Source organism: Quercus lobata, chromosome 7 (assembly GCF_001633185.2).
Source record: "Quercus lobata isolate SW786 chromosome 7, ValleyOak3.0 Primary Assembly, whole genome shotgun sequence".
Lineage (NCBI taxonomy): Eukaryota > Viridiplantae > Streptophyta > Magnoliopsida > Fagales > Fagaceae > Quercus > Quercus lobata.
In genome coordinates this window covers 27,065,879-27,090,453 of record NC_044910.1, presented here as the reverse complement: position 1 = coordinate 27,090,453, position 24,575 = coordinate 27,065,879, and the positions used below count along the sequence as shown (strand labels likewise).

The following is a 24,575-nucleotide window of genomic DNA, read 5'->3' as shown; positions in this document are numbered from 1 at the left end:
TTCAGTGTAGCAGAATGATGATTTTTAATTTTCAGCCTTAATGTTTTTTTTTTTTTTTTTTTCCTGATTTTTCTTATTTTAATTCCGAATTAAAAAAAAAAAAAAACCACAAGCAAAAAGGCATTGTTTTAGTGGTTTTGATGGAAACAGTAATTGAGCAGTAACGGAGCCTTGAATTGATAAAAAATTGAAAGTTAGAGGACTGAATTGACAAAAATAAAAGTTAGAGGACTGAAATGAAAAACTATGAAAGTTAGAAAGTCAGTTTTGCATTTTTAGCTTATTTTTTTTTATAGACATTGAGCATAGTATTCCAGAACTGCTTTTTCAGGAAAAAGTGGCCCTAGGGATAGTGAAAGTTACTTCATTTTTCGGCAAATGAAAGCTCACTATACCATTTTTTTTTTGGGGGGGCACTATACAATTATTTAATTTCAAGGCTGTACTTTCCATACAGATAGCCTTCCACTGCAGCTACCGCTAGGTAATCCCCCAATTGCCTCAATAGTAAAACCAGGAAAAAGCTCGAATTCCTGAAATTCCTAGAGAGGATACGAGCTTAAGATAGGGTAACAGAACAAAAAAACAGAAGCCCTAATAGAAAAGCCTCATGCATAGTTTGGGACCATGTAATGTAATTTAAAGGGAGTTCATCATCAAAGTCATTTACAGTTCTATGTCACTCATAAGTAAGTACAAGAATAACTCAGCAAAAAAAAAAAAAAAAAAAAGAGAGAGAGAGAGAGAGAGAGAGAGAGAACGTAAGTACAAGAATATCTGGCTTTTGGGCCTGGTAAAAAAAACTAGAATATCTCCAACATAAAAGAAGAAAATCACATACATTGCCCATTCATTCATTCATTCAAAAGTCTATCTTCTTTCTTTCTTTCCATCCAATATATCATTTCATTCCTTATATTCTTACATTTCACTTCTCTCTATCTATCTCTCTCATACGCACACATCAACATTAAAGTGCATCATAATTAAGTTTCATACCTGGACATGCCTTTTCATTCAAGTAATTCCACTGATACCCTCCCTTTCTAAGCCATCTTTTGTCCCTACCCTTTTTATGAACCCTTGTCTGTCAACTTCAGTCCTTCTCTCCCAGATATTATTCTGATTTCCTCTCCATGTGCCCACCTTTGCTTTCTTCACTATTAAAACCCCATCACCCCATCTCACCATTTCATGCACTCTTACTTATACTCTCACTCTCACTCTCACTCTCACCTACTTTTCTCTCTCTCTCTCTCTCTCTCTCTACTCTTTCTTTTGTTTGCTTCTCTTTGTTTTGTTCTTTGTTTGAAATCTAATGGAACCTCAAAATCAACAGCAACAACAACAAGCACAAAACGAGGATGGTAGCAGTGGAAAAGGGGGATATCTATGCAGGACAAGCAGTACACGCTGGACTCCCACAACTGACCAGATAAGAATTCTCAAAGACCTTTACTACAACAATGGAGTTAGGTCCCCAAGTGCTGAGCAGATTCAGAGGATCTCAGCTAGACTCAGACAGTACGGCAAGATTGAAGGCAAGAATGTCTTTTATTGGTTTCAGAACCACAAAGCTCGTGAAAGGCAGAAGAAAAGGTTAAATTCTGATGTGCCCATGCAAAGAGGGGTTGGAGTTGGGGTTGGTAACACTAATTGGAATAGTACACCTGAAGAATCCATTCACGCCAAGTACCCCTTGCCCAACATAACCTCTGGTGAACCAGCCACTACTTTATATATTATTCTCCATATATATATAATTTTTTTTTCATATCCTATTTTAGTTTGAAAGGTCTCTTTTTGTGGGTGAACCTTTTTTACTAGTTATTTGTGGTTGATTTTCTGTGATGTGGGTGTGGTTTGCAGGGGTCTCTGCTTCATCTTCATCATCTGGGGTGATTTCTGTTGGGCATATGGGGAATTATGGATATGGATCGGTGATTATGGAGAAAAGCTTTAGGGTAAGTATCTATTGGTTTGGCACTTTGTCCCTTATGATGAAATTGGTTAACTGAGTTATTAAGGGTTTTTTTTTTTTTTCAGAGTTATACAAGTTCTTGTAGTTTAAATCATCTCTTTTGCAAGTTGCAACATATAGAAATGGCAAGAAACCGACATAATTAAAACTTGAGACCATGTGGATCATATATATATAGTGCAAGTTTGATCTACCCAAGTACTATACAAGACAGCATCTTTTGGTATCTGGTTTCAATAAAAGGGAGAGACAAGCTAGACAATCCTTCTTCAGACCCTTAAAATATCTATAAAAAGAAGAATATCTATTCAGTTTCCTTCTTATAAAACGGTAAAAAATTAAAGCTTTCAAGAAGAGAAATCAATTTCATTTTGGGCTAAACTAATCAGAGGAAAAAACAATGCAGTGCACTAAGACTATAGTTAAAATGGTAATATATTTTGAAAAAAAGTAGCAACTTTTCTATTTATTAGAGTCCTTTTATAATCTTATATATATATATATATATATATATATTTATATATATCTCTCTCTCTTGCTAGCCTTTTTAAGACTCTTCTCTTTAATGCATATTTGTCTCAAACAGGACTGCTCAATATCAAATGGAGGTAACAATGGTGGTGTTGGTGGATCTATTGGGCAAAACTTTGGATGTGTAGGGGTTGATCCCTATTCTTCATCCTACAGTACCCTCTTTGATAAGAGAAGATTAATGGAAGAAAACTTAGGAGTACAAGAAGATGATGATGATGAAGAAGAAGAAGAAGAAGAAGAAGAAGAAGGTGAGAAAGAAACTCTCCCACTGTTCCCCATGCATGCTGAAGACATCAATGGCTTCTGTAACATGAACCCTTACACCACCAATAATGGGTACAACTACACCACCTGTTATCGCTCTGCAGATGATGGAATCAATGGGTCTCGTACTTCCCTCGAGCTTAGCCTCAACTCCTACTCTCACAGATCTTCACCCTACCATTAGATTAGACCCACCAAAGTTATTACTGTTTGTTTTCTTTATTTGCTACTATGTACGTACTTGGCTTTGCCAATGTCTATGCTAAATTGCTAATTAAGGGTAGTTTGCCAACTGGGCCTAATTTGACACTCATTTTATAATTAGTTCAAAGTACTAGTTATGAAGTTGACGTGTAATGCAAAGAACTTAATGGGCGATTAATTTAGCTTTTCCTTTGTCTCTTTTGAAAGAATATTCCATGATAATTTGCTATAATGAATGGATTAAGGACACAAACAATCATAGTAATGATTAGGATATTTATTAAGACCTACTTTAATTGTAGTTTATACATATTGTGAGCTCCTAGAAGACCACGTCTTTTGTTAAGTTTTAGCTTGCACATTATCAGATAGTGCAAGATTTGTGGAGGTTAAAACTTGAAAAAATGGCTTTCTGTCACCTTCACTGAATTGATTAATGCTTCTGTAGCTTTCACGGGCATGCACATTGCGTGGAAAGGTGAATTCTCGACAGAGATTTTAGGTGTGGCTAGTGCTGGTGCGCCTAATCTAACACTGCATAGGTTTTCTGGGTATCATATGGTGCTGTGTACACAGTGAAAAGAATTGGCAATGATATCCAATCCAATAGTATAAAGAAATACTCTATTATGAGAATGGAAAGGGACTGTTAGAGGAAGTATGATGAAAATGCGAGAATGTGAAAGCACATATGCGTCTGCAGTTATAAGGCACAGGAAGTGGTATATATTTTGAAGTTTGAACCTATTTCGTTGAAACAGCAATGTTATTTGTTTTCCTCTCAAAACTATCAAATGAAATGTGGGTTTTATAGTGCCCAAGCCAAGTTGCACATTGGCACAATCCTTGACTTATCTCAGTAGTACCACTACCATTTCAAAGTTATAAATATCATACATACTCATTAGTTTAATTTGGTACAAAATAATTTTTAGTATTGATGTACTGTTTTGAAGTGTATATATATAACTCATCATGATATTAAAAAGAAAAAAAACCGTGTTTATTACACACTCTTATTCACACAATTTTCCTATTTTGAGACGTGTGTACAAACTGTGTGGATTAACTTATATGCAACATCATTTATCCTATTAAGAATATATCCAACTCATTATTATAAAGGTCTGTTTGGATATCGTTTATTGGCTAAAAACTGAAACTTATTGTTAAAAACACTGTAGTAAAATATTTTTTAAACAATCAAAACACTATTCACATGTTTTGTGCAACTTGACTGGTCCATGAACAGTATCATAGAACCAGCCAAACGTAAACACAAACGTTGAAACCGCAACATGCAAACACACACTAAATGTGTGATTTTATACTAGTCAAGAGTAAGTGTATTGGACCACTTACTAATGTGAAGACTTAAATAAAACCTTGGAAATAGTGAAATACACCATGCCACGGACCGTTTATAATCTCCTCTAAAAACTATATAGTTTTTAGATATATCTATTCTTCACCAAATATTTTGGGAACTATCCTAATTATTCACTTCTATCTATAGAATCACAAAATGAACCCCTTTTGATCTTCTAAGATATAATGAAATTCCTTAAGGGAAAAAAATGAGAATAATGTTGACTCTTTTCGAGTATTATTCAATATTTCCAGCCCTCATCTTGAGGTCAACTGACACTACCAACTTCTGAAAAAGGATTCATTCACCAACTTCTGCAAGAGTGGAAAAGGATTTCACTCTTGCATTCATTCCACGTGAACCAAATGGGCTTGAGAGTCCCAAATTTCCTAACCTATTTGTTCTTTCAACAAAGTACACCAATTAGTACTCTTTTTTTGCCGACTAGAATATTAATCTGACCACCAGCATCTTCTTACTGCCTATAGGCTATATACAAAGTACATATTCTAGACAGTTCACTTAATTATGGTCTGTTTGGATGGAGGAGGGAAGGAGGGGGAGTAGATTAGAGTTGACTAAAAATAAGTTAATTTTGTGCTAAATCTACTCGACTCCTCCTCCCTCTCCCTCAATCCAAACAAACTATTAGTTCGATTGATTCTTTGTTTAAAGGATGAATACATGCACTACACAAATGAATGTAGCAAGAAATCATGAAGTCATTGGTTATCTTTTTATCTGAAGGTTCACAACATATACTTTGTTTGTTTATAATAATAATAATAACCACACACACAACAACTACATTAAGTAATGACTCACTTTACTCTCATACAGCCACTAACCAACATAATGTAATCTTATGCGCAGTGGCGACGTCACGTACAACTCAGGGTGTTCCTAGGAACATCCTGATTTGAAAAAAAACCTGAATTTTTTTAAATTTTTTTTTTTATTTTTTATATTTGCTCTGTATTAGGAACACCCTCAATCACAAAATTAGGAACACACTCAAATTAAAAAAAAAAAAAAAATTTGTTCTACTTTCAAGCAAAAAAAAAAAAAAAGCCCAAAAAAATTTGTAATAGATCCAAGCCCACGACAAATCCAACAGATTACAAAAATAGCAAACCCACAGATTCTCAAAAAAGAAAAGAAAAATTAGAGCAACGCCTCAGTCCCTAAATTAGAAATTACTAAAGGCTTTATCAAAAAAAAAAAAATCACTAAAGGGCCTAAAGCAAACCTAAAGACAGCAACGCCTCAGTCCCCCACTCTCAGAGCAATGCCGCTTGAGCCTCAAGCCACGCCTCAGTCCCTCACTCTCAAAGCAACGCCTCAGTCATTGGAGATCAGCCCAGTCCCTCACTCTCAGAGCAACGGCTCAGTGACGCTAACCCTCATCAGAGGACGAAGATTGGCAGATCGCTCGTCGTCTCGTCACTGCCTCAGCCTTCAGGCCTCCCTGCTCGGCTGCTCCGGTGCTCCCTCCTTCAAGGTATTTCATTTTACTAAGCTAACTTCTTTCTCTTTTTCTCTCTGACTCTCTCTCAGTCTCTGACTTTCTCTCTCCCTCTCTCTCTCTATCTGAACTGAAATGAAAATTATGAAATGAATGAACCTCTCTCTCTCTTTATTCTTTAATAAGACTAACTCTCTCTCTCTTTTGATTTTTGAACTGTGAGTCTGTGATTGGTCGAACTTTAGCTTTATTAATATTTTTTTTTGTTTTTGACTTTTTGAATTTGGTTTTATCAGTTTATCTTATTCGTTAGTGTTGGTGTTGGTGGGATATTAATTGTCTTTTAGTGTAATGTGTGATTGTGAAATTTTCTGATTGGCAGGGGGCATTAGACATGAGGTGTGCTTGTGCTTGTGACTATTTTTTTGATAATGCAGTGTATTGACTTAGACTTAGACTTACTAACTATTTTTTTGTCTTTTGAAATCTCTCTTTTTCTTTGCTCTGCCTTAGACTTAGGCTTTCCTCTAGTTCTCTTTTGGCTAAATTGGCTTTTTGTTTAAATGTATATATATGTAAATATGTGATTGTGTATTTGTGTTGACTGTCGGCTATTGTCTCTTGAGTGGGGGATAGGGGTGGGGCTATGGCATTGGATTGAGGTAGTGGTCCTGGTCCACTTAAAAGCAACACCTAGAACAACACATTATTAAAAAACAAAAATAAAAAATAGACTATGTTAGGCAGTGGGTTGAGTTAGGTGGATGATGTAGTGTATTTGTATTCTTTACATTGTGCAAAGCCAACTAAACACCTCAAGTGTGTTAGATTGCTCGTAGTTAGTAAAGAAAAATAATGAAACAATTAAACAAAAATAATTAATAATTTTATTAATATTTCAAATGAACTTATAATTTATTGTTTATTCTTTTGCTAGTTATTATTGACAAATATTTGATAAAAAAATCACATACCTAAGATTAATTTTTTGTGTAAGATTCATCTTCATCTTCTAAGCGGATTTGTGTTAACTTTAACTTAGAAAATCTTTGTCCAGATATGAATTTGCGTGTTTTTTGGTTGTTGTTGGCGTTAATATATGAATTTTTTTTTTATTAGATTGTGTAAATTATTATTCTTAAAAAACACCCTGGAAGAAATTTCTGGAGTCGCCACTGCTTATGCGTATAAATTATGGATAAAATTTAGATATACAAATTAAGCTCGGGAAAGGTAAGATTGAACGCAAGATTGTCTTGTACTGGTTTCAGAACCACAAAGCTTGTGAAAGGCAGAAGAAAAGGTTAAATTCTGATGTGCCCATGCAAAGAGGGGTTGGGGTTGGTAACACTAATTGGAATAATACACCAGCTGAAGCATCCATTCACACCAAGTACCCCTTGCCCAACATAACCTCTGGTGAACCAACCACTCCTTTTATATTTTTCCTTTTATTTCTCTTTCTATTTTACTTTGAAAGGTCTCTTTTTGTGGGCGTACCTTTTTTAGTAGTCATGTGTGTTTGTTTTGTTTTGTTTTTTTTTTTTTTTGTTGTTGTTGTTGTTGTGATGTTTAAGGTTTTTTTGTGATGTGGGTGTGGTTTGCGGGGTTTTTTTTTTTTTTTGTGAGAATAATAATTGATAAATAAATTAAATTTTATAATTTTCAAAATTATCATTTAAATAATAACATCTCATTAAAATTAGATTTCATCATAAACCAAAAATAAAATTAGGAGATATTATAATTTCATTGGTGCTTAAATTAAAGTAAAACCTATAACATGATAAAAAGATTACCATCATCAATTCATGAATGTTTTTAGTTGGCAGAATCAAGGCGTGGATCAAGTCATTACTTTGAGACAATACACTCCGTCTACAAATTTATCCGATTTAGTAGACAAATAATTTTTGCATGTTATTTCCAGGATACAACAGTTCAGTCATCTTACTGATTATCCTTATAGGCTTACATTGCTCGTAGAATATGAAACTCTTAATATAGTACTTTCCAAACCCAAAATATAGTATAATGATATATTTAAATATATTTTAACAACAAATGTTTGAGGAGGGAGTAATATTGTGTTGGAGTGTAAAATCTATTAATCAAAGAATTGTCCTCTTTCAAAAGCTTACACCTCATGTTTATAAACATCTAAGGTGCCTTGTCATTTAATCCCATGTTTAAAACAAATTGCTTAAAAAAAAAAAATTAAGCTTCTGACTTTTTTTTTTTTTTTTTTGGTATTAAAAACATTGGACAATAATGATAATAACCCATTATTGAATAATGGCTATTACTGATGGTTTGAATAGCCATTTAGATACAAACCGTCTGAGCATCTTAATGCTCATTTTGAATTGAGCAACTAAAGGGAGAAACTTTCAAAAGACAAATTTTGACTTTAATAAGAAGGTAACAGACTAACAGGTATAAATATTAGTAAATGACTATTTGATAAAAAATAAATTTTATAAATGAAATGTTAATGAATGCCTTGAGTGCATGGTTTATGAACTATTTTTAGAAAAAATTTATGAGAAATTGATAAAATAATTAATTTTTCTGATAGTTTTTTATATTTACCATGAAAGTGGTGTTAAAAACTTTCTTGATATGGTTTATTAACAATTGCCCTAAAGACATCCGTTAACATGACCTATTTTATAAAGTGTCATGTTTTTTTTATTATTTATTTTTTGAGAATGAAGTGTCATGTTAATGGTGTTTTTAGAGCAATTGTTAATAAATTATAATAAGAAAATTTTGACATCATTTTCATGAAAAATATAAAAAATTGTTAATAAAATTAATTGTTTTATCATTTTCCAATAAAGTGTTTCTTAAAATATTTCATAAACGAATATTCCAATCTCTTGATTCTCAAAAAAATCAAAATTCCAATCTCTTCGTCGTCTGGGGTGATTTATGTTGGGCATATGGGGAATTATTTACGGAGAAAAGGGATATTTTCGTCAATACGGAATTACAACGGCTATCTCAGGAGTATAGTCGTTGCAACTTTCAAAAAAAGATAAATCACCTGAATCAGGCAAAAGAGCATCGCGAAGAACAAACCTCAATCATCATCATCTCATAATCCTCAATCAAAACTCTCTCTCTCTCTCTCTCGCAGGGACTTACGTACGGTTCATAAGCGCTCAAATATTCACAACAACAGGCTCTTCTTCCTCAACTCTTTCTTCATATTTTGTTTCTTTAATCTAACTCTTTGTCTTGCAGGCTTTGATTCTTTGTTTTAGTTTCAACAATTTTTTTTGTAGGGTGTTGTACTTTCTCTCTCACTGTTTCTTTATTGTCTATTTCTCTCTCTATATATATTTTTTGTCGTTGGTTGTGTTAGAGTTATGGATGCAGGGTCTGTGAATTCTTCTCCTTCTTCTTCTTCTTCTACAAGTAGATACTTGAAGTCGCAGTCTCGGTTCCCTCTTCAGGAACAATTTCTTCAGAGGAAGAAGCCCAGAGAAAACGTAATTTCATATATTTTTTCTTTTAGTTTTGTTTACATCTCTGTTACTGCTTTACTGTTTTACCCATTTGTTTCCATTGCCCTTTTTTTGGGTGTCTTCTTGCTTTAAATTTCATTTCTTCACATGGGTTTTCTACAATTTGATCTTTGAAATAAGGTTTCTTTGAAGAGAATTCCGATTTCTGCCCCAAGTTTCAATTTTTAATGAAATTCCTTATTGGGTTTTTTTTTTTTTTTTTACATAAAGCAGGCATTCAATTTCAAACTGTTCTTTTCTTTCTTTCTTAATTTTTAAAATGAGGAATCTCTGATTGATTGGCTTATAAAAACCCTTTTTTGGGGGGTGTTTGAAATCTTAAACCGATTCAGTTCTTCTACATTGATCTTTTGAAACGTGGAATGTCTTCTACTATGGTATTCTGATGTAATATTTGTTCCTCACAAGCAGTTGGATAGGTTTATTCCAAACCGATCAGCAATGGATTTTGATTACGCGCACTACATGCTGACAGAAGGGAGGAAAGGCAAAGAGATTCCACCTGCAAGCTCGCCCTCCAGAGAGGCCTACAGGAAGCATTTGGCAGAGACCTTCAACATGAACAGGACTAGAATTCTTGCTTTCAAGGACAAACCCCCCGCTTCAGTCGAGTTGTTCCCGCCCCATTTCTTCTCTTCTGCGCCCCAGGATAAGTCTGCCAAGCCCCGGCGACACATTCCTCAGGTGGGGGTCTATGATTATTCTAGTCTTGTATTGATTCTTTTGTGGCATAAAAGTTTATGGACTTGGTTATATTTAGAGGATGACAGCATCTTCTTGGTTGGAAAATGTTAGGATATAAGTCATTTAATTTAACAATTTTACATGATAAATGAACATCCAAAAGGCTTTGATTCTAGTCTTGCATTGATTCTTTTGAGGTATAAAAGTTTATGGACTCTTTTATATTTAGAGGATGAGACATCTTCTTGATTGGAAAATGTTAGGATATAAGTCATCTTAATTTAATTTAATAATTTTACATGATAAATGAACATACAAAAGGCTATCTCATCACACACCTTTTGTATGCTTAAATAGTTTATAGTTGGGGTCTATGATTCTAGTCTTGCATTTAATTCTTTTGAGGTACAAAAATTTTCTGGACTGGTTATATTTAGAGGACGGGATTGAGACATTTACATGATAACATGAGTTTTCTCATTTAATATGAATATTCATATTCTGAGACGTATGGTAGCAACATAGACAAATGAGTTCATTTTTTTGGGTTCATTATGTTGCCATATCATTTCTGTGATGTGAGTGAACATAAAGAATTTGAAGAAAGGCGGTTCCGTTTATAATTTTATTCTCAAATATTTGCCTTATGAGAGTATAGATAACTATGTTGTATTCTAATTTGTTTGGTTTCCTTTTGTTTGATTATGCAGACTTCTGATAGAACATTAGATGCCCCTGACATAGTGGATGATTACTATCTGAATTTACTGGATTGGGGGAGCAACAATGTTCTTGCAATTGCTCTTGGAAATACAGTTTATCTCTGGGATGGTTCAAATGGCTCTACTTCAGAACTTGTCACTATTGATGATGAAGATGGCCCTGTCACAAGTGTTAACTGGGCTCCTGATGGCCAGCACATTGCCATTGGCTTGAACAATTCTGAAGTACAGTTGTGGGATTCAACAGCTAATCGACAGGTTCCTTGATTCTTCATTTATCCTCTTTATTTTTTTTATTCTATTTTATAAATTTTTGCTAATGCTTTTTGCTACTGTAAATGTTCTTTCTGCAGCTAAGAACTTTGAGAGGTGGCCACAGATTGAGAGTTGGATCACTGGCATGGAACAATCACATCCTTACCACTGGAGGAATGGATGGTCTGATCATTAACAATGATGTAAGAGTTAGATCACATATTGTCGAAACCTATAGAGGTCACGAGCAAGAGGTTTGCGGGCTTAAATGGTCACCCTCAGGCCAGCAATTGGCAAGTGGAGGCAATGATAATCGCCTATTCATATGGGACGGATCAATGGCATCTTCAAATGCAGCAACGCAGTGGCTTCACAGACTTGAAGAGCACACATCTGCAGTGAAAGCTCTTGCTTGGTGTCCTTTCCAGAGCAATTTGCTAGCCTCTGGTGGAGGTGGAGATGATAGGAGCATAAAGTTTTGGAATACTCATACTGGTGCATGCTTGAATTCTGTGGACACTGGCTCTCAGGTGTGTGCTTTATTGTGGAACAAGAATGAGAGAGAGCTGCTTAGCTCTCACGGGTTTTCTCAGAACCAGCTCACTCTTTGGAAATACCCATCAATGGTGAAGATGACAGAGCTCACTGGTCATACTTCAAGAGTTCTTTTCATGGCTCAGGTATTATATGAACTCAACATGAAAATTTTTATCTTTCTTCATGGATTGACAATGTTTTCACCTTAATATAAACCTTTTGCAGAGCCCAGATGGTTGCACAGTGGCAACGGCAGCAGCAGATGAAACACTTAAATTCTGGAATGTCTTTGGGGCCCCGCAAGCGGCAAGACCTGCTCCAAAAGCAAATCCTGAGCCCTTTTCCCATATAACTCGTATCAGATAGATGTAAATAAAAGCTCCAGATATCAAAATTGTCTCTGCAAACGCTAATTGGATATTCCCTGTGGGCAAAGCTGCAGCCGAGAGAATTGCAAGGCAAAGAGATGCAACATCAGATGATTCAGAGGACTCTGGAATCGACAGCTAATATATTGTCTCTCTGCAAACTCTGATTGGATATATGCCATATGCATACATCAGTTATTTTGGCTGATAAGGGGAGCAGCTGCAGCCAAGAGAATTGCAAGGCCCCGGCCAGCTGAGTGGTTCTAAGGTGCAAAGCAGTGCACTTAAAGTTCACTCTAGTAGACTTATGAGTGATAAATATGCTTATAACTAGTAAGCACACAAGCAGTGTGCTTTGAGTCTGTATAAACTACCTTTATACTGGGGCCAGTTTGGTAGTGGTGTTTAAAATAATGCGAAAACTGTGGTATAGAACTAACTTTAATTGGACCAGAAAATATTGTAGCACAAGTATTTATATTTTGAATTAACAACAAAAGAGAGGAACATACATGCATGAGTCTCTCATATGGAACCTGTAACAGGAGGAGTATCCCCAGAGTTGCTGAGCCAAATTTTGCTGGGAGCTCACCTTTGTCTGCAAATAGCTATATTAGAAATTCAATGAATAGCAAATACATTGACACAAGTTCGCTCAACATGAAAATTTTCTTTATGAATTGACTTACTTTATGGAGTCTTAACACATTGTAAAAGACTATTGAAAACAGGATAACAATAATGATAAAGACATGTTATCACTTGAAAAGTAATGAAAACTTTGTCTACAAAAAGCTATATTAGAAATTCAATGAATAGCATACATTGACACAAGTTCTCTCAACATGAAAGTTTTCTTTATGAATTGACTTACTTTATGGAGTCTTAACACATTGTAAAAGACTATTGAAAACAGGATAACAATAATGATAAAGACATGTTATCACTTGAAAAGTAATGAAAAATGTCTAGAAAAAAGAGTTCTCACCAAATCAGGTCTTGAGTGAAAAGAAATTCCAATTTTTTTTATCCAATAGCCCCTTTGGGTGGAAGTTCAAATGCTATATGAATGCAATATAGAATGGTGAAACAAGATAAGGTCATCAACCCAGCATTTATTTGTTAGTCTTGTCTTCCCACAACTTCAGAAACCACCATGAGAAGCAAATGCAAGCAAAACATGCCCCTATTTGGAATGCATTAATTACTAAATAAACTTCTAAAATATATATTTATTTGGTATTTGTCAAAACTCAATTCTTGCAAACAAATTTTATACTTAATAAAGTGGTTGGTCCTAAGCAGCCAACCAGAATTGTTAATATCCTATGTTGGTGTTGATTTTGGGCATTTTAGGTTTGGACATGGCAAACCACAGTGATTATTTTGTTTTTACTAATAAGTTGAGCCCCACCCGATGGGTCTTGAACACGTCCTTAGCCTCTACCTTGCTCTTATAAGGGGAAGAGGTGTCATTAAAGACTTAAAGTTAGAGCTTATTGATAAAAATAAAAAACCCACTATAAGCTAATTCTTAAAGCAAGTAATTTCCAAGCTATAAAAAGCTAAGTTCCAAGTTCCAAACCTTGAACAAAAGGAATTGTTGTCTCTCCAAATAGAACCCACATGTGAGATCTATAAACAAGCCAAACAAATTGATTGGGTATAAACAATCCCGCAAAGCCAAAGAAGAAAGCAAGTACTTGAAAATGATTGGTAGTTGGCTCTAAAATTAAAAATTTTGTAACACAAAATAGAGCCAGAAAACTAGCATGTCAACCTCAAGAATAAAAGCTTAGAGCATTAGTATTGGTGGAGGCAAATAGATAAAATGCTAAATTTAGCAACTAAATATAAAAAAAAAAGTAGAAAAAAAGGTGTGGGGCCCGGCCCAGAAATAATGGGCTATTCCAAATTCAGGCCCGTCCGAGGAGCGTCCTGTTCGAAGAGAAACCACATATGAAGCATTACTCAATCCCAATAAACGCCAAGGAAACCTGTCCGAGGAGTAACTCCTCCTCGAACATCACAAAGCCCAGACGAGGAACTCTCCCCAGCCATTTCAGTTCATCCTCCCAATATATAAAATGAATAAAATCCAAAATATCTCATGGAGAGCTACCACCACATTAATTGCGCCCCAACCACCCTCTTGGCCGCATTAATGAGGAAAAGACCCCTGAACAGTACCGCCTTGGCCTCTGCAACTCACAAAGGGAGAGATGAGGGCGTCTGATGGGACAGGTACTCAAGTAGATGCTTAGATGATCAACAAGTGTAAGGTTGAGATGAGAGGAGGGGAACTATATAATGTAGTGGAGTCCCTCAAAGAAGAGGACGGAAAAACTGTATTATGAACTGAAGAAATAGAATTACACGTGAGAGATCCATTCTTGTGCTTTTGTTTTCTGCAAATAATACTGTCCATGTACCAGACCGAATAGGCTCACTGAGACTAAGTTCTTTGACCCATCCTCTACAAATATTTATTGTGGGTTGTGCTTTGGGCCAGGGCCTGATCAATAGAATTTGGGTCAGGAAAATCGTGCAACTACAAAAGGCTAATGCATCGGTGGAGCAAAAGCCATATTTTTTGGCTATTGAGCTACAATGCGCAACCAAAGATGGATGTGCACTGTAGCTAAGATGGTGAATTTTTTTTTAAATTTTTTATTAAAAGATATATTATTTTATTGTGTTGGTGGTGGTTGTTGTTGTTTATTGTAGTAGATATATTATTTTATTATGTTGTTTATATTATTTTATTGTATTGAATGCTAAAATAAAACCACTAATATTGGGTGTTTTGTAAAGTGATGTGAAAAAATAGATAAAATAGTTTTTTATGGTGCCAAATTGCTCAATTTTTGGCACCACTAATGCTAATGCTCTAATATTTAAGCTTCGAAAAAACCTAGATTCAACACCAGAAAAGATAAAAATAAAATAAAAATCCCACAAAAATTAAACATGAAATATCCCAAATATGAATTCAGAGCCACTTGAATTCATAACTTGCAGAGCTGAAAATCCTCCATCAAAACACAAAACACAACTAGTAATATTATTATTAAATAAAAAAACCAAAAAAGAAATGTTGGAACTTGGGAGCCTCACAGTCACACACAGACATAATGGTGCGCTTTCTAAAATTACCAAATGGGCATACTCTATTCTAATTTCTAAGACTATGAACCTAAACATACAAACAAACAATTAGAATGTAGATTCTAGATTCGAAATCTCTTGCCAATATTATGGGATCGCTCCTATAAGATACTTTCTAGTAATAACTTGGGAACGAGAGGACTGCATAAGCCCAAGTAAATAATCAAATATTCAAAGAGATCTGAACATTTTTGTTTTTTTTTTTTAATTTAATTTTTTTGATGAGAAATATGTGTACTTTATTATATATCTGAAAACAACATAGCATCTGGAATCACCATCGATTCAATGAACGGTGGACAATCTTCCATCCAAGTTACAAGAAAATCAATGTCTTTTGCATATGCCGCAAGGATTCAAAGGCTTCAAAGGCTCACATGCGAGGATTCAAAGGCTCTAAACTCATGCAACCTATAATGTGTCCCTGACAATATAGTAGAGATGGATATTGGGGTAGTAGTGGTCCTCAAGTGCGTGGCATATAGTACTTGAATCTGATTCAAAAATGACGTCACGTACTCCAACGTCTCTAGCAAACAGAGTAGCTTCATCCATATCCTTAGCTTTGGTTTCCAAAGGATCTGAAGGGAGCTGAATGCGATTACTCATGGCAGCAACCACGGAGCCTTCATGATCACTAATGATAACTCCGACACCAATCATGCCGAGTTGGGGAAAGACAGCAGCATCCATTTTTATCTTATGCCATGGGAAAGCCGGTGGAATCCAACGATTGTCGGTGGCTTATTTAAACTTGGTGGGCCGAAGCTCCAAGCCGAGTTTTGTTTTGACCAAGCCAGATGCACCATGCCGTCGTGATGGTAAGCTTGATAATCTCGGTGTCGACGTTCTGGGTGAAGAGCAGGTGCCACAGAAAGTCCATGAAATCCCTGTAATTGACCCCGGTTTTATCAAACGGCATATCAGCGAGGGTCCAAACTTCTTTAGCAAGGTAGCAGTCCCAGAACAGGTGCCCAGTAGTCTCCGGAGCGAGGTTGCATGCTTCACACGGGGAGATATCCAAGACATGTCGGTGAAAGAGGTTCGCTTTTGTAGGGAGGATATTTTTGCACGCTCGCCAGGTGAAAAGATTTATTTTGTTTGGATGTGGAGATTCCAAACTTGTCTCCAGAAACTGATCTGAGTTATGCCGTGAAAGGCTTCCGCAGTCGAGTTTCCTTGGGTCATGGACATTGCCACTTTGTATGCACTGTTCACTGTTCACTTACCCTTTGGAGTATATGCCCATATTAATCGGTCTCTCGGCTTGTGGTGGCTCAGTGGAATGCCAAGAATGGATGTGACATCGTCCGAAGAAAAAAATTGGTTGATAAGATTCACGTTCCACTCACCACTGTCCGAGTCAATTAGACTGCTCACCTTGGTGTCCGCTGGAAGGATAGCTGGCAGTGACAGCACACTAAAAGTTGAAGGTCGCGGCAGCCAACGTTCTGTCCAAATGCCTATGTCGTTACCATCTCCCTCCTGCCAACGGTAATCCGCCTTCAGGACTGGCTGAGCCAAGAGGATACTCCTCCATGCGTATGACGGCTTTGTGCCCAACTCAGCATGCAGAAAATTCGTATTAGGAAAGTACTGAGCTTTTAGAACCCTGTGAACCAAAGAGTGGGAATTGATTTGTAAGCGCCATCCTTGCTTAGCTAGAAGAGCTAAGTTGAAAGCTCTTAAATCATGGAAGCTGAGCCCACCCTTCTCCTTAGGGGCACACATTTTTTCCCGGCTAAGCCATGCTATTTTATTTTTACCATCTTTTTGGCCCCACCAAAATCTACGTATCATCCTAGCCAAGTCGTCACAAAGAGAGTTAGGAAGTTTAAAGACACTCATAGTGTTTGTTGGTATGACTTGAGCAACTGCTTTGATAAGTATTTCTTTGATTGCTTGAGATAGCGATTTTTCCTTCCACCCAGATAATTTGTTATCAAGCTTCTCCTTCAAAGCTTTGAATTTGTTTTGCTATGATCTACCCACTAGCGAAGGTAGTCCCAAATGAGTCTCATGTTGGCGAATAACCTCAGCTCTAAAACAGTTTTTGATTTCTTCCTGTGTGCCGTGTGGGGTGTTCCTACTAAAGAAGAAAGCAGTCTTTTCTTTATTTAGTAGTTGGCCTGAAGCACATTCATAGATTGCCAAGAGATGCTTAAGATGGCTAGATTGTTCTGGAGTGGCTTGGCAAAAAATGATACTGTCATCTGCAAAGAATAAATGGGAGATCTGTGGGCCATGGGGACAAGCTGATGCAGCCCTAAGAAGTCCAATTGACATGGCCTGGTTTAGAAGTGCTAATAGACCCTCTGCAGAAAAGAAACAAGAATGGGGAGATGGGATCCCCTTGTCTCAAGCTCCTAGAAGGGGTTATGTGACCTTGGGGTTTTCCATTAATTCTAACAGAGTAGGTAATAATGGTAATACATTGCATCATAAGATTTACCCATTTTTTATTAAAGCCTATTTTTTCCATAAATTTTTCTAGGCATTTCCATTGAACACGATCAAAAGCTTTACTCATACCTAGTTTCAAGGCTATCTCTCCAATTTACCACTAGTTTTTTGGTTGAGGTAGTGCATAGTTTCAAAAGCAACTATAACATTATCAGGTATGAGGCGGTCAGACATAAAGGTACTTTGGTTTTCACTAATAATACATGGTAGAAACGTTTTTAGTCTATTGGCAATGACTTTGGATGTGAGCCTAGAAAGCACATTACATAGACTTATGGGCCTATATTAGGTTATTTTTGTGGGATTTCTAACCTTTGGGATAAAGACAATATGTGTTTCATTGAATTTTGGAGGTATAATACTGTGGTTCAAAAAATCAAGAACAGTTTAGGTGACACACTCACTTGTAAGAGACCAAAAATGCTGATAAAAGAGAGGAGGCATACCATCGGGGCTAGGGGATTTTTTGGGATGCATCTACTTAAGGGCTTTGTGGACTTCATCTGCTGTAAAAGTTCGAGTCAAGAAGGTGTTCATTTCTTCTGTGACTACTGGTTTGACCGCATTAATGAGTATTGAAGTATCAGCATGTCCATTGGAGTAGAAGATATTTTCAAAGTACTCCAATATGATGGTCTCAGTAGTGTGATCATCTTCCTGCCATTATCCCGTCGAGTCACAAATACCTTGAATGGAGTTTCTGTCTTTGCGGTTTGAAGCTTTTTGATGGAAGAAAGTAGTGTTTCGGTCGCCATCTGTAATCCACAAATTTCTCGAACGCTGGTGCCACATTGTATTTTTAGCGTCAAACCATCGATTTAGGGTAGCCCGTACCTCATGGATCTTAGCACTATTTTGAATGGGATAGTGTTCTAGGATTTAAAGTTTACGTTCAAGTCACTCAATTTGTTTCCTAACATGGCCATACTCATTTTTATTCCATGTTGATAGGCGGTCACGACAACTTGCATGGTAGTTGATGATAGAGACTCTCTTTATTTTAAAAATTCCTTCACACTAGGCCTCTTGGACTACTTCAGGGTATCGTGGGTCCTAGAGCCATATGGCTTCAAAGCAAAATAAAGGTTGAGAACTAGACCTTTGAGGAGAATGGGGCTGTTGCATGTGGATGGAGAGCAGTAAGTGGTTTGAGGAAGACATGGGCATGTGGTGAACCGTGGACCCTGGGAAAAGCAACTTCCATGCATTGTTTGCAAGAGCCCTATCAAGGCGGATATGTATTCTACCTTCAGTAGGGTGGTTGCAAAACCATGTGAAATGTGAGTCGAAGTATCCTAGGTCAATGAAGTTACACACATGGATAGTGTTTTGAAAACGATCCATCTGCCGAGTTGGTCTTAAACACCCTCTCGCTTTCTCAGATTGGCTTGTGATCTCGTTAAAGTCTCCAACACAAAGCCATGGTAGATGATTAGACCGACCAAGGGACTGTAGAAGTGCCCAAGTCTCATCACGTTTATTGGTATCGGGGTGTCCATAAAAACTTGTAAATCTCCAACAAAATCTTGTGGTACACAGCATATGAGCATCAATAAACCAACCAGAGAAGTTTTTTATTTGTACCTGAGTTCCTGGTTTCCACAGAAGAGCTAAGCCACCACTTTGGCCATCACTGGAGATCACCAATCCTTGATTATAGTCCCAGTGTTGTTTTTTGGCATTTAACTGATTGGTAGAGAGTTTTGTCTCCATTAAGATGACGTTGATGGGAGCTTCCTTTTCCTTGCTCTCTTAAGAGCATTAATTGTTTGAGGGTTCCCAAGCCCCCGATAGTTCTAGCTTAGGACACTCATTGGACTCGGCGGTGCTGCCAAGCAGCCACCACTAATCCCATATTGTCTGTTATAGTCCGTGCCATTGCACTTTCTTCTTCAGCTAGCTTTTGTTTCTTATCAAGAGACATGTCATTTGAAACACCCATTTCTTCAGGCTTACATTTCGGCCCAGCACATGGTAAAATAGTATTAGTCCTTGAAGTTTGAAATGAGCACAAATGGTCCCTTAAATTTCATAAATGAGCAGTATTGGTCCTTCTATTACTTTTGTTAACGGAACGTCATTTTTTAAATGATGTGGCATCTTGTTTTATATTTAAAAATTGCACATCATTACACTTTGATCCGATCCAATTCAAGCAAAATTACCCACAACACCCAAATCCAAACATAATAAACCATAGAAGATTTGAGAGAGAGAGAACACGATTTGAGAATCTCGATCTTTCCCTCACTCCGCTGATCCTCTGATCCTTCAGAGCTCTGTCCACCCTACCCTTTTTGAAATCCTGCACTAGTTTCAATTGATTGCAACCTTGAAATCTCCAATCATTCTCAAATCAATGATAGTATTAACAATCAATAACAATATATAAATTTAAAATAGATAAACCAAATAGAATTGAGACTTCAATGTTCTACAATTTAATAATATAAAATGCTTCTATTTGTATGATATAATATTTCAAAGTGTCAATGGCTAAAAGATTACAAAAGTAGTAACAATATTGTTCTTTGTCCTCCGCTTCTTCTTCATTTAATTTTTTTTTAATCTTTTAAAAATTTTCTTTGTACTAAATAGCATCCTTTCAATTTTCACAATCATTTGGTTTCATCTCAGTGGTTTTGCAAATTGTTGATGCCCACTTTTGACAAAAGACCCAACAGCAAAAGAAGCCCCAACAATGTAGAAAAGTGGGAAAGGGAAAATAGTAAGGAAATAAGAAAGCAAGCCTAGCAAGCTGAAATGGTAGCATTAATGGTTAGCAGGCCCACAAGAATCAAAAGAGGTATAAAGAAGGAGTAAATGGGCCGAGGAAGCCTAAGGAATGAAGTGGTAAGCACACGGGAACAATAAGAGGTAAAGAGGAAGTAAATGGGCCAGAGAAGCCCAAGAAATGAATTAGCAATTCATTGGGATGGCTTAAAGGCCAGTAAGCCTGAAAAATAAATAAGAGATAAGGACGTGGTAATTGGGTCGAGGAAGCTCAAAGGATCTAGCAAAAAGCCCATGGGAGTAAAAGAGGTAAAGAAGAAGTAAATGAGCCAAGTAAGCCCGAGGAATGAAATGGGCTGGCACAGTAGGAATGTTGGCCAATAAAGCCCAAAAGAGGTAAAGATGTGGAAAATGGGCCAAGGAAGCCTTAAGCAAAATATTGATAAAGAAGTGAGTTGGCATGGCAGGAGCATCAGCCCGTAAGCTCATGGGTAACAAGAAATAAAAAGGAAAGGTAATGCTATAGCAGGCACAATGAAGTGGTATGGTAGGATCCAAAGCCAAGAGGCCCACAGACACAGGAAAGAAAGGAACATGGGCTCAGCAGGAAGGTAAAGGCCTTCGCCCAAGCAATTCCTAGTCCGAGGAAGAGATGAAAGGTAGGGAACATAAGCCTAAAAGCCCACACATCCTTCATGCCACAAGAGATAAACACCAACTAGAACGTACAACAGAATAAAACAAATATAGAGGTAGCAGAAATGGTGTGGGGGCTAGAAAGAAACAGATTCAGACGGTAGTGGAGCATACACAAAGGGCCAAGCCACCACCTACTTGTACCCAGCCAATACATGGAAGGTAGGCCATGGGTCAAGGGTATCAGGATGTGCTCTGGCGGTGGGGAGAAAGGGGGGGGGGGTTTCTATTTTGGGGTTCCCACTTAAATTTCTTTGGGGAGAAATGTCCTGTTGGGATGACATCTCACCCAAAAGAAGTAAGAGCTAGGACCACTTGATGCATGCCATGGAGGGAGGTGAGGGAGAGGCTTAATCCTTATCCAGATAGGAGTAGTGAAAACAGAGAGAGGTAAGAAACAAGACAAGCCATTTTTGTCTGGGAATGAGGAGTGGTGCAACCAACACATTCTGTGCAATGGTAGTGGCTCGGCAGTTCGCAGGCCAGTGGGCAGTCTTGAAAGGACACCATGAGGAGATAAAAGCAGTTGAGGGATAAAAATGACAAATCTCATCACGTCAGACAGTATAAAGGGTGGTAGCTGTGAACAGTAGGAGGAACACGGAAAAAGGGCAGGAAGAGAACAAAAGAAGAAGAGGTAGAACAAAGAAGAGAAAGAGAGAAAAGAAAAGTAAACACAAAAAAAAAAAAAAACACCAGAGTGAAGCATGAGTGATAGGAATAGAAGCATGCATCAATAGGCTACCCATTTCTCTCCCTCTTGACAGACCCACTATTTAGGAGATTAAGGATTGAAACTTAAACCATTTAGATCATTTTTCCAAAGTGCACAACTTCTATGGTAGAAGCCATCTTTGAGGTTACTTACGTTGGGGATTGGTTCCCTTCTTGGATTTCTATCTGTTAAGAAGTTAAGTTTACTTCCTATGGTAGACAAGCTTTTCTTTCATGCTTGCTGGGTAAATGGTTTATAGTTATTATATTGTCTGATGTAACATTATTTTACTGTTGTATTATCCCGCCTTGACTTTACCAAGCTTTCTTTTCTTATTTAAGTGTTAACGTTATTTGTTTAGTATTTTAGTTACTCTACTATATTGAATTCCTGCTGTAACATTTGTAATTGCTATTTCTGTTATGGGCACGTCATACACTCAATACCTCTGCTAGGACGCGTCCATATTGGGAGGACATAACTTGTGCATAAACTGGCCTAAAGTGAGTTTCATTTAGGCCAGCCCCAACTTTCTTACCTCAAATCTACGGACCACAGTGCAATAGGAGAGACCCAAGCCCAATAACACAAAAGGCTCACCACATATAAATTGACGACTTTACTGGGGAGTTGGGAAAAAGACAAGAAAAGCAAATAGATCCCTCATAAGTTATGCCCCCGAGATCAAAGACGACGTGGAATATGAGTGTCATGCCATCGCAGACAGAATCAAGGCCAACCACACCGCACCAACCTAACCAAGTAGAAGGTGCTAATGGAGCGAGGGCTGGGCCACAACAGCAACAAAGGAACCCTGTTGACAATACTAACTTCTCCATAGATTTATTTGACATCAAATACTTTATTCCACAATTGAATGATTGATGAATGGTTTTGTAGATGTATTTGTTAAAAGAGTTGCCACTAGAGATTTCATCAAAAGAATGGGTGGGCAAATCTCTATTAAATCGATGGAGGAAGGTGAAGCTAGAGATTCTCAGATCGTGTTTTTTTTTTTTCTTTCTCTTTGATCTCTTGTTTGCTGTTGTTGTTGTTTTTTTTTTTTTTGGTTGTATTTGGATTTGGGTGTGAAAGGTTAATTTGGTTGAATTGGATGGACCAAACACTTTAAACAGATTCAAGTCAAAGTTTAATGATGTGTAATTTATAAATCTAAAATAAAATGTTATGTCATTTAAAAAAATGCCACATCATTATTTCATTAGATACATAGTTAACAAACTAATGGAAGTTAATAGATGGACAAATAATGCTTCTTTCTAAAACATTAGGGAGTAGTAGCTCTAATTTTAAATTTTAAGGACTAATAGTATTCAGTAAGTAAACTTTAGGGACTGAAATTATAGTTTTTCCATTTAAAAATTATTTGTAAGGAAATGTAATTGTATGAGTAAAATATTTCCGAAAGTAATCTTTAATTTTATTCTAATATTACAACTTAGGGCATGTTTGGTAGATTGTAATAAGTATTGTAATGTAATAGTTATTCTTATGATTTAGTAATTCTTTAGTTTGGTAATGTTTTTATTACAAGGAATAATCATTCCTTATGAATAGTTATTCTTCAAAATGAGGAATAATTATTCTTCTCTAATAGGTTGTAAGAGCTATTACTTAGTAGGTGCAATGATTTCTAAAATTAAAGTATTTCCAAATAAACAAATTTTCCATATATATGTAACAATTATAAAAATAAAAAATCATAAAAAATAACTCATCTCTCTCTCAAATTTGAGAAATATTATTTTTAAGAAAATATAATTGTATAAGTAAGATATTTCTTAAAATAAATCTTAAATTTTATTTTAATGTTACAACTTACAACCAAACTTATGAATAGGTTGTTGAGGTCCAAAATATCACAAGCATTCTGTTGAGGCCCAACAACATCATAAATATTGAAATCTAAAATTCAAAGGGGCCCCTAAAGAAGGGCAAGGCCCAATTTGCCAACCAAGGCCTACTTAAAATGAGCAAGAGAAGGCCCAAACCCATGAATAGGCAAGCTTTGGGCCTTAGAAAAGAAAGGAAAAAGAAAAGGGACTCTCAGCCCAACCTTTGTGAGAAAAATTTCTTGGGGAGTCCAAAAAGGGACTGGATCAGGATACCTTGGGACTCCCAAAAACCTGGGATCCTCGGGAAATGCAAAAAGGGATCAGCTAGGATTGGGATAGCTTAAGGGAGCATGCTCATGGACACAAGGAACGAAGATAGGCATGTCCTATCAGCCACCCATGGTTTAGAAAAAGGCTGATGACTTAGGAATCAGCACTTCATGAAAAGGAGCCTGGTACCTTGAGGAATGCAAGAAGGTGGACCATAAAGGAAGGTGGCTAGGGATTTTTTAGTCTGATAGGAAAGAATCTGATCATTTAGAGAAAATGACAAAAGGTGAAGCAGCCAAAAAGGTGGGTCTGAAAATGAGCATCTAGAAGCTTTGGGAAGAGAAGAATGAAAGTCAGCTCTTAGGACCTCCCAAAAGGGGAAGGTCAACTGAGGACTTTTTTGGGGGAAACCTCAAAAGGGGAAAATAGTGAGAAAATAAGATAGGGACCAGCCACCAATGTTGCTGACACAATATTGGTTTTGGTACCTAGGGCAACAAATGGAGGAAATCAGTGGTACACCAAAAACCCTAAGAAAGTACTATAAAAGGGGGGAAGCCATTAGCAAAAACCATTCAGCGATAAGGAATGAGAGCAAAAAGATCATCTAAAAAATTTCTTTGAATTTCAAAAAAGGAGAAAAAAGGGAAAACACCGTGAGGGATCCTAAGATAGGCACTAGAGGATACACTTGGATTCAAACATCACAAGTCTTAGAAGCCTAAAAAGAGCTATCTAAGTCTGTGACTTTTGAACTT

At 36.7% G+C, this 24,575-nt stretch overlaps 2 protein-coding genes across 2 annotated transcripts; both read left to right on the top strand.

Moving 5' to 3' along the window:
- The first annotated feature begins 958 nt into the window (after positions 1-958).
- LOC115953979 (protein WUSCHEL-like) lies at positions 959-3,124 on the top strand. Its single transcript, XM_031071818.1, has 3 exons — positions 959-1,718; positions 1,870-1,964; positions 2,568-3,124. The coding sequence occupies exons 1-3, from the start codon at positions 1,319-1,321 to the stop codon at positions 2,961-2,963; spliced, it is 891 nt and encodes a 296-aa protein (XP_030927678.1). The 5' UTR covers positions 959-1,318; the 3' UTR covers positions 2,964-3,124.
- A 5,724-nt stretch (positions 3,125-8,848) lies between these two features.
- LOC115951255 (cell division cycle 20.2, cofactor of APC complex-like) lies at positions 8,849-12,568 on the top strand. Its single transcript, XM_031068438.1, has 5 exons — positions 8,849-9,314; positions 9,762-10,034; positions 10,745-11,014; positions 11,110-11,691; positions 11,774-12,568. Exons 1-5 carry the CDS (start codon positions 9,192-9,194, stop codon positions 11,912-11,914), a joined length of 1,389 nt encoding a protein of 462 aa, XP_030924298.1. The 5' UTR covers positions 8,849-9,191; the 3' UTR covers positions 11,915-12,568.
- Positions 12,569-24,575: the final 12,007 nt, after the last annotated feature.